The 13,190-nt window shown below is 37.9% G+C and overlaps 2 protein-coding genes across 4 annotated transcripts; one reads left to right on the top strand and one right to left on the bottom strand.

Moving 5' to 3' along the window:
• The first annotated feature begins 2,509 nt into the window (after positions 1-2,509).
• Fkbp12 (peptidyl-prolyl cis-trans isomerase Fkbp12) lies at positions 2,510-3,578 on the top strand. The gene is made up of 4 exons (XM_088032679.1): positions 2,510-2,645; positions 2,706-2,760; positions 2,938-3,098; positions 3,262-3,578. Exons 2-4 carry the CDS (start codon positions 2,724-2,726, stop codon positions 3,388-3,390), a joined length of 327 nt encoding a protein of 108 aa, XP_087888805.1. The 5' UTR covers positions 2,510-2,645; positions 2,706-2,723; the 3' UTR covers positions 3,391-3,578.
• stmA (Protein EFR3 homolog stmA) lies at positions 3,569-12,483 on the bottom strand. 3 transcript variants are annotated; one of them, XM_088032667.1, is made up of 8 exons: positions 12,356-12,483; positions 11,930-12,285; positions 10,634-11,682; positions 7,451-7,675; positions 7,087-7,333; positions 6,839-7,039; positions 6,598-6,756; positions 3,569-6,527 (listed from the first exon to the last, which is right to left on the bottom strand). In XM_088032667.1, the coding sequence occupies exons 1-8, from the start codon at positions 12,363-12,365 to the stop codon at positions 6,408-6,410; spliced, it is 2,367 nt and encodes a 788-aa protein (XP_087888793.1). In that variant the 5' UTR covers positions 12,366-12,483; the 3' UTR covers positions 3,569-6,407. The 3 variants fall into 3 exon arrangements, with proteins under 3 accessions (XP_087888793.1, XP_087888785.1, XP_087888779.1); XM_088032659.1 differs by having other exon boundaries at positions 3,569-6,542; positions 12,356-12,481; XM_088032653.1 differs by lacking the exon at positions 12,356-12,483 and having other exon boundaries at positions 3,569-6,542; positions 11,930-12,316.
• Between the last annotated feature and the right edge of the window lie 707 nt (positions 12,484-13,190).

The following is a 13,190-nucleotide window of genomic DNA, read 5'->3' as shown; positions in this document are numbered from 1 at the left end:
AATGAGAAAAAAATATTTTGGAACTTAAAATTCACTATATAAATCTTCATTCGCTTCTAAATTAAAAATAGTTATTTGTTAACATACGAATAATGTGAGCACGGTTTTGGATACTGCGTGAAATTCTGCGTCAAATGAGTACAAACAACTCAAGTTTGCTTCACAAATAAGCTAGATATCGACCAAAATAGTCGAAAACAAAATTATTTGGTAGCTGTCAGTTCTGACGTTTCTCGAATGTGAACTTTGAATCACTGTTTTTGCGACTTAGGGTGGTCAAAATTGAATAAAAGCTTGTATTACACGCGCGCTTAAAATGAATGGTCATTAAAACGCGCGAGTCTGCGGCTCTAGCGTTTTAAAGTGACTGCTTGTTAAACATTCATTTTAGGCGCTTGTATAATAAATAACTATTAAAATTTTGGCTTTCTAGCGCCAATCCGAAGTTTTAATCGGCCATAACTCAATTATTTGTTGACTTACAAGAATTTAGATTCAAATAACGTAAATGTGCACCACAAATAAACGAGTGATTAATCAAAATAGATCTCTTTGTGGTAATTGTTTTTTCAATTATTTGTCAAAAAAGTTTTTTTCGACAAAAATTAACCATCAAATTTGCATCTGAAAACGGATTCTGAGCAACAAAAGCGCGAGAAAAACGATGGCAAAAACCGTTTCTTTTTATCTGTCGAAGTTTCGAAGATATTGAGGATTAAAAATTTGAAAACTAAAAACCAACTATCTGAAATCTAATTGACTAAAACTCGGTTATTTGTTGTCGTACGTAAATTTTGAATTTAGATTTGAATTCAGCGTAAAATTCTGCTTAAAATGAGTACAGTTACTTCCGTTTGCTCTTAAAATAAGCAAGATATCGACCAAAGTAGGTTAGTTTTAGTCATAAAGAAATTCAAAAAAAAAAATTTTTGAAATCCGAAAAATGTAAGGGCGAATTACTAGCAAACAAAATGCAAAAAATCGATGTTTCCGAGATATGGAGCACCGATATTTTAGGTTTAGCAAAATTTTGGCCATCTGGCGACAACCCAAAATTTTAATTAGTCATAACTTGGTTATTTGTTGACATACGTTAAAAATTAACACAATTTTGGATTGAGCGTAAAATTCTGCGTAAAATGAGCCCTAATAACGTAAATTGGCTTCACAAATAAACGAGATATTGACTGAAACAGATTTTCAGGAGATCTTTTTTGAGTGATTTTCAAAGAAGTTTTTTACACGAAAGTGATGTTTAATATTTTTGTGTTTACATCAATCAATCTATCTACTGGCCAAATTTCAGATCGATAGGACAAGTAGTTTAAGAAAGGCAATCAAAAAAACAAAAATTCATTTTTTTCATCGTTTGGTCAAATTTGTTTTTTTCGAAAAAATTGAGCAACGAATTTTGGATATTTGAGAGCAGGATCTAGACAATAAAAGCGCAAGAAAAACGATGGCACAGACCGCAACTTTTTATTTTTCGAAGTTTCAGAAATATGGAGCAAAGAAAACGTCAAAACTTAAAATTCGTTATCTGAAATTTCATTCTCTTCTATATCGATTATTTGTCGACGTACATTAAAAATGCGCACAGTTTTGGATGCTGCTTGAAATTCTGTGCTAAATAAGCACCATTAACTTGATTTTGCTTCACAAATAAATACGATATTAGGTTTTCAAAAGAGACTTTTCGGGGTCATGTTTAACCTACGTTTTTAATACGAAAATGACGTTTATTACTTTTGAATTTAGATGAATTGAAAGAGTAGCTTAAAATCTATCAACTGGCCAAATCTCAGATCGATTGGTCAAATAGTTTACGAGTGGCGAACAAAAAAACAAAAATTCAAAATTTTGTTTCGTTTGAGTGAGATTTTTTTTTCTAACAAATCAACCATCGAATTTTGGATAACAAAGTGCATTCTAAACAATAAAAATGCGAGAAAAACGGTGGCGAAGATCGTATCTTTCTATCTGCCGTCGTTTCGGAGAAAAAATATTTCGGAACCTCACATTTACTACCCAAAACTTCAATTGCTTCTAATTCTGTTATTTGTGGACATACGGAAAATGTGAGTCCGATTTTGGATTATTCGTAAAATTCTGCGTAAAATGAGTGCTTATAACTTTAGTTTGCTCCAGAAATACGCTATATATCGACCGATATATATTTGCTTAGAATCTATGAAACATCAAATTTCACCAATCGCCAAATTAATTGCGAGGTAAACTCAATTCTAATTAAATTATTGTGTAATCCGGTCCTCGTAGACTCCTAATTTCACCTTCCAAAACAGCATAATAAAGTTCGTTAAAGTTTGAAACCCCGAGTTACACAACTAAAATTAGAAACAAAATGGCGGAGAGAGTAAACAGCCCATAAAAAAAATCAACAGGAAAGTTTCCAAACGACGCCCACTTTTTACATCCTGGAAAAATACCATCCCATCGCTAAAATTACCCTGCGCCCCCGACTCCCCAAAGAACGCACCTCCCTTCTACGCCATTGACCACAGGCGTGCGTGCGTCTATACGTCATCCCGATTACGTCACGAATAGACTAACGCCATTTGTTTTTAGTCTTCTCCGTCGAAAAGGCGTTACTTTGCATTTAATTTTGTAAATAGTTGTAATTTACGGTAAGTACTCCCCTAAATTAACGCAATTCCACTCAATTTAACCCAATTTTCCATGGGCAGCGTTTAATTGGAGGCAGCATGGGCGTGCAAGTCGAGACAATCTCACCCGGCGACGGTAAGTGGCCTCACATTATGGCAAGACGTTATCTGTTATCGACAATACCGCTAAAATGTCCTCGAGATTCGATTCAGTTCACACTAATAAATCTGTAAATAATTGATCGGTTGGTGCTGAACCACGCGGCAATCCGTGACCTTGAAGTGGTACAGGACTGTATTCCGTTTTTCGCAGGTCAAACGTTTCCCAAAACTGGGCAAACCGTCGTCGTTCACTACACTGGTACCTTACAAAATGGAACAAAGTTCGACTCGTCGAGGGACAGAGGCGTGCCCTTTAAATTCCGCATCGGCAAAGGGGAGGTCATCAAGGGCTGGGACGAGGGCGTAGCACAAGTAAGCCCCCTTGTAACACTCGCGGTGCTGTTACAGTACCCCACTGAATGATGTTACAATCCTTGCGCTCTGACGAGTGATGTTACAACAATTTTCAACCTGACAACGCTCCTCCACACCAAATTTTTTTTTTTTGACCAAGTCTCATTCTTTTTTTTTTCAGTTAAGCGTCGGCCAAAGAGCGACACTGACATGCTCTCCAGACTACGGCTATGGCTCGCGTGGTCACCCCGGCATCATCCCCCCAAACGCCGTTCTCATTTTCGATGTAGAACTTCTCAAGGTTGAATAAATAATTCGTCGCCATGCGCCGTGTAGTTAAGGTTCAGAAGTAAAGTTACTTTTTTTTTACTTAAGGTCTTGAAAATTCAGGTAGATAAGGTTGGCATTCATGCTGCAACATAGAAGCTTCTTGCTAAATTTCTGTTCGAAATGTATGTGTTGTGGTGTCCCAATAAAAAAAATTAATGTCAGAATAAATACTCTTAGCTTTATTTAAAATCAATACGTGTTAATTCCACGCGTGGACGCGAAATCAATGAAGGTTTAACGAGTAGGCGCCGGAATTGGGAGGCGTGTCGGTTCTAATTCGGACGATTCCACAGCCTCCTTTCCACAGTCCGTGCTAGAGTGAACCGAATTTGATTTATGACCGGTTTGAACCCTGTTTTTCTCATAAACTACAAAAGATGAGAGTTGAAATTCTGGGAACAAAAATAAGCGAATAAGACAAATCGAATGACGATATTCACATATTCGTGGCACTTCCGGTTACGCCGGAAGTAGTAGTCAACTTGCTTATTTAAAAGGGGACACCCCATATATTACTGCATTTTCAGACTCTTCAGGGTGATTCTTATTAATATTGATCAAAGGGTGCGTTGACATTTTTTGAGCATGTGTGTTCTTACTTCATACGATTTTGCTCAAGTAAGAAGAAATTATTACATTGTGTAATTGAAATTACACCTGACTTGACAGATGACAGATTAATGACAGCGAAGTTGAAGCCCAAAGGCGTATCATGTAGTAACATTTCGTGGTAAAACAAATTCATTTTAATTGTCCAAAATGTGCTTTGACTGCATTAGATTTGCATCATTTCAGTTCGTATTCATGGTGCATAACAAGTAGCAGTAGTTTAATGTTCAATATTGCTGAAAAATTATTAATTAATACATATGCACCCTAACCCCCGTTAATTCTACGCTTATGTGTAACACTAGTAGCGAATTGTACTACGCCCTACCTCAAAATTTGCAAAGCCGTCTATGATTAATATTAATAAGAATCACTCTGTACATCCAAATTAAGGGTGACTTTATGTATAATGTGCTATACTTAAACCATTTCAGAGATATCTTGATTTTTGTCAAAAAATTGCACAACATAAGTGAAATTTACTTTTTAAGTACCCTATAATCTGTTTCAAAATGGCCACGTTAATTGGAAAATAAGCACAATACAAACGTACAATAAAATTTTGCGTTAACTTTATGTATTGAACTATTTCCTATTAAAAATACGAAAAAAAGAAGTGTTTTTACTTTTTTGTTTCCAATTTTTTTAAGCATGCTTTGGAATGGTAACAATTCAATTTTATGCGGCTCTTTTATAAACAAATTTGGTGGCCTAATAGATATAAAAAAAATTCCCGAAAATTTTTGTGGAAAGTTTTTCTTTTGTAATGCAAATTTAATTTTTTTTTTTTTGAAAAATCGAGATATTTCAAAAATAACACAATTTAGGTATAGCACGGTATATACAGGGTGATTTTTTTAAAACGGCAGGCGTTGTAGAATTTTTATTTACGAACCGATTTCAAAAATTTAAAAAACAAATTAAACTGATGATTTTAAAATTTTTCTAAATGTCTTAGTATCTTTTGGGCGATACTCAACTTTCTTATTTTAAATTGGAACCTATATTTTTTTTTTCATAATTCCAAAGATATTAATTTTCTTGATTCAGAAATGTGCAATATGTTCTACTTTTAACCAAAAATATTTAAAAAAAAAATATCAAAGTTGAAAAAAAATAAGCAATAAAAGTTAATAAAATCTAGGTGCATGGTGTCAAATAAAAGAATGCCGTTATTGTAATGTCAAAAAGCACCAAATAACAGAAAGGATCGGCTTTTTTTTTGAAATTATTAATAACAAAAGACAATAATAATTACAAATCAGAAAAAACAACTACCTAATTTAATTAAAATACTGTTGAAACGCCATTCCGTTTTTTTTATTGCACAATTGACACCTACGAGAAATGCATTGTGCATTGTAAGGTGTAGCCCCATCTTGTTGAAAGAAAACTTGTTCTTTCTGTTATTTGCTGCTTTTTGACATTACAATAACGATATTGTGTTATTTGACACCACGCACCTAGATTTTATTAACTTTTATTGCCTAAATTTTTTCATTTTTGATATTTTTTTTTAATATTTTTTGTAAAAGTAGAACATATTACACATTTCTGAATCAAGAAAATTAATATCTTCTAAATTATGGAAAAAAAATATGGGTGTCAATTTAAAATAAGAAAGTTGAGTATCGCCCAAAAAATACTAAGACATTTAGAAAACTTTTAAAATCATCAGTTTATAGGAAATTAAAAACCATTTAATTTGTTTTTAAAATTTTTGAAATCGGTTTATAAATAAAAATTCTACAACACGCCTGCCGTTTTAAAAAAATCACCCTGTAGAAGGTGATCTTCAATTTGCATATAGAATTCAAAAATACAATAAAATATAGGGTGTTCTATTTAAAAGAAGCAAGTTGACTGCCACTTCCGGCACAACCGGAAGTGTCACGTAAATGTGAATCTATTTATTCGATTCGTCTTATCCGGTTATTTTTACCCCCAAAATTTCAAATTCTTATTTGCATTTTCTGAAAAAAATGGCAAAACCTAAATAAAGGGTTAAAATATTGCACCATATTTTGTGGTCAGAAAATTTGCATACCCTATAGCACCCTTGGTTTCCAACCCTCTGGACAAGAAATACGAAGTACTCTGACCGAAAATAGGGTGCAATATTATTAAACAGATCATAAATCAAATTCGGTTCACTCTAGAACGGACTATGGAAATGAGACTTAACTAAACGTCAAAACGTCGTGGGGTTGATACCATCTGAACCAAGAACCGACATGCCCCGCCATTTCCCTGCTCCGCGAAATCCTTCCAATTTGAATAAGTTAAAACATGACCTTAAAATCTCTAAAAAATCCATAACACACTCGATAAACTTTTCAACAATAACCACTTCTAGCCTACTTATTGCTAAAACTACAAGCCGGAGATTCAATAAAAGAATAACTCGGGGAAGTTCTGTTCGTACGCCGGCTTCTCCACCTTCTTCTCCTCCGCGGGCGTCCGCCTATCGTTCGCACTCAGCGACTTGAAAATCTCATTCAACTTATTCTGTAAAACGTCATGCTGAAAATTACGGTTTAAAGTAGACTAGGGTTAGTAAACGTTAGTGTCTTCTTACTTTTGGTTGCGTCCGCCTGACCAACTCCGAAAAAGTCGCCGTTCGAAATGTATCACTCAACTGTTTGCGCCTGCGCGCTTCGGCTTCTTTGCGGATCTCCGCCGACTCGGTCAATACTTTCTTCATGCTCTCAAAGGTTAGTTCCTCTTCGGGGAGTTTCTGGAAAGAGACACTCAGTAGATACATATGTGACATTTACAAATACGTGTGGCGTGCGCTACGCCATACGTTCCCTTCTTACTCGTTGAACTCCCGGCGAGCTGGACGCGCTATCCACGTCCGTGTTCGCGTTCATCTCCATGATACTCCCTCTGGCGGTCTCAATCCAGCTGTTTCTTTGGCCCCCGGCGATCACCCCCGGGCCCCCAGCGCCATAAGGAGACGCCTGAGCTAATCTGGAGGGGTCCAAACCGCCGCTTTTCACGTTCTCGCACACCGCCATCTTAAAACAATAGAATAGAGTGCGTACTTTCAGTCGAGTTGGCTTACTTGATCCACCAATAGATGAGGGAGCTTATTGGCAAGTTCGCTGTTCGCCGGGTAATGGACCAACAGTTCCGGAAGTAGATGCGGCGCTTCCTGTTTGCGAGCATCCACGATCTGGTTGGCGTAGTCCAACAGAGGCTGGATACTGACAACGCTCGGTATTAACACCAGCAGACTTAACACGAGAGCGTGGAGGTTGAACTTCTGGCCTGTTGACAAGGACGTGCTGTTGAGAGCGAGGCTCTGAATACTGTAATTAGAAACGAATTAGTTGGCGTGGACTGCAATTTGATGTAAAGGAGGCCTTGGAATTCGAACGATCACGTTGGCAGCACTGCGTGGAGGTTAAGGGAAAAAAAATTCTTACCCCAAAGTTAACTGCAGTAGGTCAATAACGGTCTCGGCGCTCGCCAGCTCGACGCACAACAACGCCAGCGTCGTATAGATTGCCTCCACATTGTCTGGAGTATTTGTGTCCATTTGCAGACTGGTGTATAGAGCGTCGTAAATCGTCGGGCCGTGCTTATTGATGAAAATGAGGTCGGGGCGTGAGGATTTTTCCAGGACTAGATCTAATTCGGCGACATTTACCCTGGAAGATGTAGGGGAATGTTACAAAAGTGTGCGTTCTGGAGGGGAAGTTTAGTTAATTTTAGTAGTCACGCCATCAGGTTTGAAAGTCAGTGGGGTTATTAGCACTCCAAGGCGATGATTAGGGCGGTTTTAACTCTAATCGATGAGCTAGGGGTTGTTGGGGGTTGGGAAATTTTATTGGATTTTCCTGCTGTGGGGAACATAAAGACGAAAAGGGGAAACATGAAAAAACTGAATTTTTAAGATTAAGCACTCAAACTCCCAAGAATTGATTGTAATAAAGTGTAAAGCACCCTTAATGTATTTCATTATTACCGTCAGTTTTGATAAGATTTATTGAAATTTACACGTCAAATTGGCAGTAATGCATAGTCTACACTCAAATTTTCTGAATGTCAGTAAAATGATGCCCAAAATTACTCGGCCGCGACTGTAGTTTCTAATATAATAGACTATCTCGAAAATTGAAAAAATCAAACAGTCGCTGGAATAACCGTGAAAAAAAAACAGAGTGCCCTTGGTTCGATGCGCACGCGATTTTAATGGCCAATCGTAAATATAACAATATGTAAAATGTAAAAATTAGTTGTAAAATTTGTAAATTTGGCAATCAAAACCACGAAGCGGCAGGCTCAAATTTTAGAAATTTTGAATGAATGACACTTTTTTATGCACGATTTGATTAGCTAAGATCCAAGAAAACAACAGTTTTGGACATCCAGCCAATGAGTGATAAGTTACGTTCGAATTGGTTGCTCGGGTGCGTTTTTTGTTATAAAAACTTCGTTGATATTGAGAATGCCAGCCAATCGCAAGAATTCTTTTTTGGTTTTAATCCGATTTCAACCACATTCTTCATTTTGTTATGAGGAGAGGGTGGAGCTTTAAATATTCATTTCAAAAAAGTGTCTCTTTTGCTCTAGAAGTTTGTAATTCGGCACGATTAATAAGCATGCTATAAATAGTAACCATGGCAAATTTCGTTACTGTAGCATTCAAAATAACAGAATTTACATTTTTTTAGATTTTTTTAGAATACCTCGTAACTAATACGAGTTCCTGAAATAACCGTGTAGATAAGACAGTCCCTGGAGAAACCTTGTAAATAAGACAGTTCCCGGAGGAACCGTGGAAATAAGATAGTTTTTGGAGTCACTGTGTAAAAAATAACTGGTAAATAAGACAGTTCTTAGAGTAACCGTGGAAATAAGACAGTCCCTGGAGTAAGAGCGTAAAAAAATGTTGTAAATAAAACAGTTCTTGGAGTAACCGTGAAAATAAGACAGTTTCTGGAGTAACTGTGTAAAAAATAACTCGTAAATAAGACAGTCCCTGGAGTAAGAGCGTAAAAATTACTTGTAAATAGGAGAGTTCGTATAATAACCGTGGAAATAAAACAATCCTTGGAGTAACCGTAGAAATAAGACAGTTTCTGGAGTAACTGTGTAAAAAATAACTCATAAATAAGCCAGTCCCTGGAATAAGAGCGTAAAAAACTAGTTGTAGATAAGACAGTTCTTGGAGTAACCGTGAAAACAAGACAGTTCTTGGAGAAACCGTGGAAAAACACAGTTTTTGAAGTAACTGTGTAAAAAATAACTCGTAAATAAGCCAGTCCCTGGAACAAGGCGTAAAAAATTACATGTAAATAAGACAGTTGGTATAATAACCGTGGAAATAAGACAATTCCTGGAGTAACTGTGGAAATAAGACAGTCCCTGGAGTAAAAGCGTAAAAAATTAGTTGTAAATAAGACAGTTTTTGGAGTAACCGTGAAAACAAGACAGTTCTTGTAGTAACCATGGAAATAAAGACAGTTTTTGAAATAATTGTGCAAAAATAACTCGTAAATAAGACTATCCCCGGAGTAAGAGCGTAAAAAAATACTTGTAAATAAAACAGTACGTAAAATAACCGTGGAAATAAGACAGTTCCTAGAGTAACCTTGGAAATAAGACAGTTCCTAGAATAACCGTCGAAATAAGACAGTTTTTGGAGTAACTGTAAAAAATAACTGGTAAATAAGAGAGTACCTAGAGTAACCGTGGAGATAAGACAGTTTCTGAAGTAACTGTGTAAAAACAAATAACTGGTAAATAAAACAGTCCCTGGAGTAAGAGCGTAAAAAATTAGCTGTAAATAAGACAGTTCCTAGAGTAACCGTGTAACTAAGACAGTTCCTAGCGTAACCGTGGAAATAAGACAGTATCTGGAGTAACTTGTAAAAAATAACTCAAAAATAAGACAGTCCCTGAAGTAAGACCGTGAAAAATTAGTTGTAAATAAGACAATTCTTGGGAGTAACCGTAGAAATAAGACAGTTTCTGAAGTAACTGTGTAAAAAATAACTCGTAAATAAGACAGTCCCTGGAGTAAGAGCGTAAAAAAATAGTTTTAAATTAGACAGTTCTCAGAGTAACTGTGAAAACAAGACAGTTCCTGGAGTAACCGTGGAAATAAGAAAGTCCCTAGAGTAACCGTGGAAATAAGAGTTTCTAGAGTAGCTGTATAAAAAAATAACTCGTAAATAAAACAGTTCCTGGAGTAAGAGCGTCAAAAATTAGCTGGAAATAAGACAGTTCCTGAAGTAACCGTGTAAATAAGACAGTTCCTAGTGTAAGCGTGGAAATAAGACACTTTCTGAAGTAACTTGAAAAAAATAACTCGAAAATAAGACAGTCCCTGAAGTAAGAGCGTAAAAAATTAGTTACAAATAAGACAATTCTTGGGAGTAACCGTGAAAATAAGAGTTTCTGAAGTAACTCTGTAAAAATTACTCTTAAATGAGACAGTCCCCGGAATTAACAGCGCAAAAATTACTTGTAAATAAGACAGTCCCTGGTGTAACCTTGTAAAAAAACAGAGTGCCCTTGGTTCGATACGCACGCGATTAAATTAGTTGTAAATAAGACAGCCACTGGAATATTCGTGACAGTTTGCTACTTTTAAAACTCACGTTATTTTTGACAACTTGTCCAAATTGTGGTGCCTATCAATCAAAGTATGCAGAATCTTCTGCACCAGCAATCTCATGTCGGGATCCGGCGCCAGTGACATCCGCAGCAACGGCTCCAGGAAGGAAACCGGAAACGTGGCATTAAGATGAATCGTCTGGTACTTGGTACCAACTTTCAACAAACTCTTCAGTAAAATACTCTGCAACAGATTATCAGCAGGCGTTTGATTGTCGGCAAGCGGAAAAGGAATCTTGTTCATGATGAACATCATGATCTGAATCTTCTGGTAGTCGGGGAGGTGATTGGTAAACTCTCCAAGAGCGTTAATGAGCGCCTCTTGGTACTGCTTCTCTTCGGTGATGCTCGTCCCGTGCTTCACCGAGTCTCGCAAGTGGCTCAGGAGCGAATTCGTGATTTCTAAGACAGTGGGCCCCACGCTCTCCCCCGCGGCTATGGCGATGATCTTCGACAACACCCCCGAGATGCTGGTGCGGATCACCGGACTCGACTTCACATTCTCGTCCAAATGCGCCATGAGCGACTCCACCACGTTGTAAGAATACTGCGCTTGGATCGAAAACATAATTATCCTGAAGGTGTGAATAGCAAAGTCGTTGGAATTCGGATTTCCATCCGGCGCCCACAACTTATGCAGATCGAAGTGCTTCAAAACCGGCTTCAACACCGCGCGGATGTGCCCGAAAGACGCTCTTCCAACAAGCTCCCTCATGCAGGTCTCGGCCAACATTGGAGGGTCGGTTTGGTCTTCGGGGATGGTGTCCACGACTTCTTTTTCGAGGAAACGCGCGTTCTGCATGTTGAAGAGGAGACTCGGGACGATTTTGTCCATGTGGACGGGGGCCCAGATATTCTCGACCAGGTCGTCGGAGACGGTTTTCCGGACGACGGCCTGGAGGCCTTTGATGCCGGCGATGCGGATCTGATCGCCCTCGCTGCTGTGGCACATGGCGGAGAACTTGCTGACGAAGAAGTCGTAGCGGCGGTGGTAAGAGGGCGTGTCTTCTTCGATGTTCGCGAATTTCACGAACTGTCGGAAAAAATTGGTTAATTTATCGAGTCGCCTCTTTACTACGTGAACGTATGTCTGAATATCTGTCATTCCCTAACATGCTCCCTAACGTGCCAAGTATTTGACGTTTAACCGTATTACTGCATGGTTCTATCACAGACATGCAACTTATCCCCAAGGCTAATTCAATTATTGTTTTAATGACTCCTGACAGTGAGTTGGATAATAAGCGTTTGGATCTTTGACCATTGGACCGTTGGCTTACCGACTGCGTTGCAAGAATCTGCAACTCGGGCTCAGTGGACTCCAAGAGCTTTTGCACCATTTTCAAGAAACTCTCCACGAACAAATTCAACGTGGGTGCATGGCAAGCCAAAAGCAACTGGTCCATTGCTTCCATCGCAATAATAACAAATCCATACCGCCGCCTGTAGATGTCCCTCGCCGCCCGTTGGTACATATACTCCCCAATCCTGTCCAATTTTTCGGGGGAGCTGAGCGCGTAGAAAGTGAGTTTCTCCATGTTGTTCTTGACGAGCCCATCTTGGGGGTACACGGGGAAAATGTTGTCCACGAACCTTTTGTACCTTGGCCTGAATGCGCTGCAGCACCCGCAACAGCCTGTAAACATGCAGTCAATGAGAAGGCTCATCTTCACTGATAAGAATGAGATAAGAGGAGAGGAACTTACCATTACACATTTTATTAAAATTAGGAAATAACTAAATAATAAATATTGGTTGCGGTATTGACAGACAACGATTTTTTTGCTGTCTGCTGTCAAGTCTGGTGCATTATGGGAGCATGGCCCACTGCGATGGTCGAGGTTGGTTCACTGGTAGCGCCACGTCGTGACGTCACGACCGCGGCTACCGAAAGCTTGGGTTTTTTTTTGACTCTACTGTGACGTCATGAAGGAAAGTGATGCGCGCATAACTTCAGTTTTTACTTTTAGCGTTGTACAGTCGCGGCCATAATATTCTGGGCGTGATTTTTTGACATTTTGAAAATTTGACAGTAATCTTTGGCAAATTGAAATTTTTAAATCTGCATTTCAGCAAGCCATGAAACTCAATCAACTTTGTCATTGTGGGAATTATTTTTCTGACATTTTTTGACATTTTGAAAATTTGACAATAGTCTTTGGCAAATTGAAATTTTTAAATCTGCATTTCAGCAAGCCATGAAACTCAATCAACTTTATCATTGTGGGAATTATTTTTCTGACATTTTGAAAATTTAAGTTCAAGCATTGCTGTAATTTTGATATTTTTCAAAAATGAAATTGTTCCCAGTTTTGATAGATATAAAAAAAATAGATGATTAGATAGATGGATACATCGATGGACAGATAGCTAGAGGGCTAGACGGCTAGATGAACAGATGAACAAATGACCAAATCGATAGGTAGACAGAGTCATGAATAGAAGAATAAATGGATAGATGAATAAATAGATTAACAAATTGATGGATAAGTGGACAGATATTAATCTTTTTTTGTCCATTAGGAAGGATAGACGGGCAGA

The sequence above is a fragment of the Gnatocerus cornutus genome, chromosome 1, assembly GCF_029298725.1.
Source record: "Gnatocerus cornutus isolate USDA-ARS CGAHR chromosome 1, icGnaCorn1.1, whole genome shotgun sequence".
In the NCBI taxonomy this organism is placed as follows: Eukaryota; Metazoa; Arthropoda; class Insecta; order Coleoptera; family Tenebrionidae; genus Gnatocerus; species Gnatocerus cornutus.
Note: the sequence above shows the minus strand (reverse complement) of the source record. Positions and strands in the feature narration are given on the sequence as shown.

Coding starts and splice junctions, on each gene's coding strand:
- stmA (XM_088032653.1), bottom strand. CDS start 12,316: ATGAGCCTTCTCATTGACTGCATGTTTACAGGCTGTTGCGGGTGCTGC. Junction 7,334..7,450: donor CTACTGCAGTTAACTTTGGG/GTAAGAATTTTT, acceptor TTCTAATTACAG/TATTCAGAGCCTCGCTCTCA. Junction 6,757..6,838: donor GCTCGCCGGGAGTTCAACGA/GTAAGAAGGGAA, acceptor GTCTCTTTCCAG/AAACTCCCCGAAGAGGAACT.
- Fkbp12 (XM_088032679.1), top strand. CDS start 2,724: ATGGGCGTGCAAGTCGAGACAATCTCACCCGGCGACG. Junction 2,761..2,937: donor GACAATCTCACCCGGCGACG/GTAAGTGGCCTC, acceptor CGTTTTTCGCAG/GTCAAACGTTTCCCAAAACT. Junction 3,099..3,261: donor GGGACGAGGGCGTAGCACAA/GTAAGCCCCCTT, acceptor TTTTTTTTTCAG/TTAAGCGTCGGCCAAAGAGC.